A 5,883-nucleotide genomic window follows, 5' to 3' on the forward strand; every position below is an offset into this window, starting at 1 on the left:
AATATATATATATTATTGAATAATCAGTGGATCACAGAAGAAAACAGGGAAGAAATTTTAAAAAAGTTCCCAGAACCAAAGGACAATGGAAACATGATGTGGCATAGCCTATGGGACAGAATGAAAGTACCGCTATGAGAAACCTTTACAGCGTAAATGCGCACTTAAAACCAATAGTGTGATTCCCAGGAGATAATCTAATGACGCAACTCAAGGTCCTGGAAAGAAATAACCAAATCTGACACTAATCCAAGGAAAGAAATGAAGATCCAAGTGGAGAACAATGAGATTGAGACTCAAACACAACACCAAGGGTCAATGGATCCAAGAGTTGGTTCTGGGAAAGGGCGGGAAGGAGCTGCTGGGATGCGAGGGGAAGGGAGGGGAATTCAAAAGGATCAAGACCAAACCACACCAGTAGTGATGAATGTATCTACCATGTCTTGCAAACACATACTAATAAAAAAAAATGTGAATAAAAAAGGAGGAACCAAACAGCCTTATAGTAAGAAAGCTACATGAACCTGCTGGTCTGTGATGGGCTGGTCCGGAAAGGGTTTCACTCGTCCATAGGTGGCCTTGATGACCTGGCTTCTGAAATGCTCCAGCTGTGACACAAAGGGGGTGGTGACAGGTCAGTCGGGGTTTGAGGGGTATAGGTATGTGGGGGGTGGGATGGTGGGTGGCATTTCCATCATGGGGCTTTGGAAGAAAGTCCCGCTCGCCTTCATGGTCATCCTGTTGTCAAAATCTTGAGGCTTTGCACAAGGAAAGAACAGGGTTTAATGACTTTGCAGACAGCCTGCTCAGCCCAGCCCAGCCCAGTCCAGCCCAGGTGCGCGGTGCTGAGCACACGCATCTCAGGCTGTGGGAAGAGCCGCTTACTGCCAATCATCCAACGGGAAGTCTGCGGCCCAGAGCTCGTCTATAATTACTAAGTTGGCACCAGACTGTGAAATGAATATTGAAGCTGTCAGCCACAAATAAAGCGTGTCATCTGCACAGGTGCCTGGGGACAGGAGAATGGCCTTTCATCTGCTATTTTGTGTCTTAGACCAAATGTGCCATGGACACTGTCTATTGTGGCTGTTTCCACATCCTCCGAGCCCAGGACAGGGCCAGGGATGAAGGTGTCACTCAGCAAGTGTCCACTGGGCGCTGGGATACAGAAACACCTGTGGTGGTCAGGTGCCTCTGTGTCAGTCCCAGCAGCTGGCGTTGGTTGTCTGCCGTGTGCTGGTATTGCAGAAAAAGGTGGGTGGGGTCAGGGCCGGGCCCCAGTCAGCAGAAGCAGAATCAAGGTCCTGGACTATGCGAGGGCAGAGGCCAAAAGATCCACTTTTTGGGATTGACCTGCATGGCTGCCTTTGGGTGGCTGTGTTCATGGTCTGCTGGGAAGATGTGGTCACTGAAGACTAAGCCAAGGCCCTGGAGGGACCTAAAGGGCCACCAGACCGGGGAGAAATCGGCAGTTTATGGCACATGGGGGCTTTGAGCGCCTAAGCAGTGAGATGGTGAAGACCCCAAGGCCGAGTTGGAGGTCCTCCTGCCAGAGCAGATAGGGTGACAGGAGGCGGTTGCAGGGTCCCAGCTATAGAGAGCCACTGCCCAGGAGGGAGGGAGGGGTGGGCATGTGCTCCTGGACTGTGGGCTCTGTCCTGAGGTCACTCAGCAAGATGGCAGACCGAGTCAGGGCTGGGCAGGAGGAGCCTGGTGGCAGAGAGAGGGCTGATCTTCTCTCTTCTGAGTTCGCACCCAAGGAGACTCAGGGCTGTCCCGGGTGACCTCTGTCCAGAGCCACAGTGAGGACCTTGGCTCTTGGGCAGGGTGTACGGGTCCTTCCTTGGGTCAGGTGGGTCTTGGAGGGTGCAAAGGACAGAGGAGAGAAGGCAGCCCAGAGGTTGTCCAGGTAGCACAGCCTAGGCCTGTGACAATGGGCTGGAAGACTGGGAGAAATGACACGTGTGTGTGTGTGTGTGTGTGTGTGTGTGTGTGTGTGTGATGCATGTCTGCTGAAGAGGCTCTAACATCTGCCGAACAGTTAGCATTTTTATTTAACGTGTGTATACCTCTCACATCAATGTGAGAACAAAGCCTTGGCCCTGCAGCCTGGTGAGCACAGGACGGCAGCCAGCGGAAGGGCTTCAGGCACTGGGCTGGCAGTGCATGGCGTCCTTTGTGGACTGTGGTCCTTAACCTTTACGGGGGTTCACAGCCCTTTGGAGAGCCGGAATGACGCGGTGGGTCCTCCCTCCCAGAAATAAGCAGCTCTCGTCTGTCTCTGTTTCTCTTACACACACACACACACACACACACACACACACCATATGTGGAAAGAGAGCTCTTCAGTGACGTCCACTGGCATGGGCAGCTGGGGAGATGGCTCAGGGGAATAAGTGCTTGCCCTGCAAGCACAGGGGCCTGAGTTCAGCCCCCGGTTTCACCAAACAAGTAAACAAGCAAACAAAAAAATGGGCAGCCAAAGAGAACACTTGCCTTGAGATTGGGAGAGAACAAGCCACGCCCCTCCTCCTCCCCCCTCAGCCTTCCTCCTCTGCCACCGCCAGTGCAGGGGGACGCAGCCTACCTGACCTACTGCCCTTTCCAAATTGATCTTAATGAGGCTCTCTCTGTTCCCCATTTCCTGCAGCTGGAGCAATTTCCTCCTGGAATCCTCCTGAAGTTTCTCTTCAACCTGAAAGGACCATGAAAGCACGTGCTCGCTACTAATGCGGTGCTAATGCACCCTGGGGAACTTCCTCTAGGACGTCTAATGGCCATGGTGGCCCCAGCGGGGTAGGGACAGCTGCAGCCCACTTGGCAGGGGCTGCGCGGTGGCACAGGTGCAGGCTGGCGCCCCGGCTGACCATCTTTGTCTTCTCCTGCGATGGGATCCTGGTGCTGTCTCTAGCAAGGAGTGTGACCCTGGGGGGAGCCACTTTACTGGTCTGTGACCTGTGTCCTTTGGGGACACATGAGGACACAGATGCCTGTACTGTCTCCAGGAGAACGTTTAGAATGGTGCCGGACCTTGGTCAGGGCCCTGTCCCTGTATTAGGGATGGGTGTCATCGAAACTGGTGGCCAGGAATGTCTGCTGTGCCATTTTATTCTAACACCCTGAGGCATTGGCCTACGAAGGGCCTCGGTGCAGGTGACGCTTGGCTTTGCTGCCCTCTCCACTTGTCAGGTGGAAACAGGTCTGGGAGCTCAGCCATGGCCATTAAGAGATTGCAGCCTGCAAAGGAAGGTGCGAAGAGGGGAAACACTACTGTTCACTCCCTTGCTCGCTAGCGGTCTGCGCGCGAAGTGAGCCGGGAGTGCTCGGTGCTTCCCCCTCGTGGCCGCCCTGCGGCCTTGCAGCCTCATGGTTCGGCTCGGAACTGCATTTTGTGAGCAACTTCTGTGCTGAGGGCTCTCGCGCTGCGCCGAAATGAGGTGAGCTGGCCCACATGGAAGCATTTGGTGTTGAAAGAACCTCAGAAGCTGTTTCTTAGGGCGCTGGGGAGGGGCGCGCGATGTAATAAGAGACCCCCCACACGCTGGGTGTGCGGCGCATGGCAACACTCTGGGAGGCTGAGGAAGGACAGTTGTGTTTTGAGCTCTGTCTGGGCAACTTAGTAGGATAGTGAGACCCTGTCTTAGAATTTATGGGGCCGGGGAGATAGCTTAGTAGAATAAACACTTGCTTGGCAAGCGCAAGGGCCTGAGTTCAATTCCTGGTTCCGCAAAAAAAAAAAAAAAAAAGGCTGGGGGTGTAGCTCAGTGCAAAGTGCAAATCAAAAAACAAAACCACCCACGCAAGCCCTTCAGAGCTCTCTTCTGAGCAGTGTTGACAGCTGAGAGCTCTGGTATTGTCGTTACCTGGAAAAGCCGCTCGCCTCCCAGGCCTCAGCCCCTTTCTGCACCACCCTCCCCACCGGAGCGCACCTGGCATGTGTCCTGCAGGGGTTTCTGAACGCTGGAGGCTGGAGGCCTCTCCTGGACCTGCTCTGTGCTGCTCATCTCAGTGTGTGGCCCCCCTGCTCCCCAGCCCCACACCCAGAGCCCTTCCGGCTGCCACCATGCTGCACCTGTCGCACGCAGCGTGGCCACCTCCACCATCCTATTCTTCTGTCCCTGTGGGAGGAGGAGCTTATCAGTGCCTCAGTCCCGGGCTCACTGAGCTCCGGCCTGTGTGGCCTTTGGCTGGGCAATGGGCAGCCTCAGCTGATGGGAAGCGGCCCTCAGCATCACCAGGCTGAGTGCTCCAGGACGACATGCAGAGGACAAGGTCTGGGCCATCTGGTGGGGTGGCCGTGGCCACATCTGCCCACTGTACATGTGAAACATGGTCAGAGGCCTGTTGGGCTTCGGTTTACCTTCTTGCTCAGCGGAGGTCCTGAATTTTAAGTTTTATTTGAAAATAAAATGTATTTTATTTCAACAAAGATACAGAGGGATAGAGGGTTTAAAAAAATTTTTTTTATGTATTTGGTACAGGGTCTCACTAAACAGCTCAGACTCACAGTGATCCTCCTGTTTTCATCCTCCCCAGCACTGGGATTACAGGCAAACACCACCCTGCCCAAACTCGGTCACTGGCTCAGTGTGCTCAGGGAGGGCCAGTGTGACATGAGGGACTGGGGATTGAACCTTGTCCCTGTCCTTGCCAAAGCAGGTGCTTTATCTGCTGAGCTATCTTGCCAGCCCTGGACTTGAATTTTATGTGTTCTTCATTTTCTAATTCTAATGTGCCGAGAGGCCACACCACAGTGACTGGCCTTGCACAAACCTGGGCATCGCCGCCTCCTTCCCCACTGCAGGGTGTGGGTCTGTCCCTGGCCTCTGAGCGTTTATCTCACCCCTCACTCCTTCATCTATAAAGCAGGCCTGACACTGTCTAGATTGGAGAGTGGGTGGGAAGGTGGAGCGAGATAAATGCCTGGCGTCGTGCCTGGGACAGGAACAACTACAGCCCTGGCTTTGCTATCATAGCTAGTCACGACCTTAATCGCATCCATCCCCTGTCCAAAGGCCTCAGGAGCCCCTGGCCCATCTGCACCATTTGCCCAGTCTCCAAAATGAAGACACCAGGCCGGAGGTTCAAGAACCCATACGAATTCCAAATAAGACAAATAAAAGTGAGTCCATACCTACAGAAATTGCAGCAGAGCTGCCATACATTGAAGGAATAGAAGAGTCTTTGAAAACAGCCAGAGAAAATATAGGTTATAGGAGTGCCGTAGCCAGGCTCTGAATAGAAATAATGGGGCTGCAGGCAGCAGAATGACGGCCTCGGCTTAGCACTGCCCTGCTGCTGGGATGCTGCTGCAGGTCCCCGGTGTGAAAGGAGGCTTGTCTGCTTCACACTTCAGGCTGAGGCGGACACAGCAAGTGGACAGGTCTGGGTGTAGGACAGCGGCTCAGCCCTTGGCTGCCAGGCAGCAGAGAGGAGGGGGAGGGGCTGGGGTAAGGACACACCCTTCTGGGTCACCATCCCAGGGACAGCCGACCACACCCGCCTCTTGGCAGCCAGCCAGCAGCACACTGGGGTCCAGTCACCTCCCATACCCAGGAGGCTTTCGGGGCCACTGTGAGCGGGATCAGACTGTAGTGTTATCTATGATGTGACGAAGAACACACCTCAGTCCCCAGTCAAATGAGAGTTAACGAATGAAGGCTAAAATAGGTATTTTTAGACATCCCCCACCCCTACTTGTCATCAGCAGGGTCACATGGAGGGACAACGTAAAAACGTGGTCTTTCAGATGGAAAATGAACCCAGACAGGTGATCAGATACAGACTAGGCACAGCCAACATGTAGCTATGCACATGGGGTGTATAAAACATTAATGTAACTATGAATATGTAATTGTTAAACATCAGCATCATTTTTTTTTT

The 5,883-nt window shown here is 53.6% G+C and overlaps 1 protein-coding gene across 1 annotated transcript in view; it reads right to left on the bottom strand.

Annotated features, from left to right (window-relative positions):
• LOC111818461 (forkhead-associated domain-containing protein 1-like) overlaps positions 1-5,883 on the bottom strand; it is a 125,727-nt gene that overhangs the window by 17,825 nt on the left and 102,019 nt on the right. Inside the window, exons 8-10 of the mRNA XM_023722454.1 lie at positions 4,162-4,314; positions 2,588-2,695; positions 525-608 (exon numbers count right to left, since the gene is read on the bottom strand). Coding sequence (XP_023578222.1) covers positions 525-608; positions 2,588-2,695; positions 4,162-4,314 — 345 coding nt within the window. The remainder of the gene's footprint in view (positions 1-524; positions 609-2,587; positions 2,696-4,161; positions 4,315-5,883) is intronic.

The sequence above is a fragment of the Octodon degus genome, unplaced genomic scaffold, assembly GCF_000260255.1.
Source record: "Octodon degus isolate 3935 unplaced genomic scaffold, OctDeg1.0 scaffold00092, whole genome shotgun sequence".
NCBI lineage: Eukaryota > Metazoa > Chordata > Mammalia > Rodentia > Octodontidae > Octodon > Octodon degus.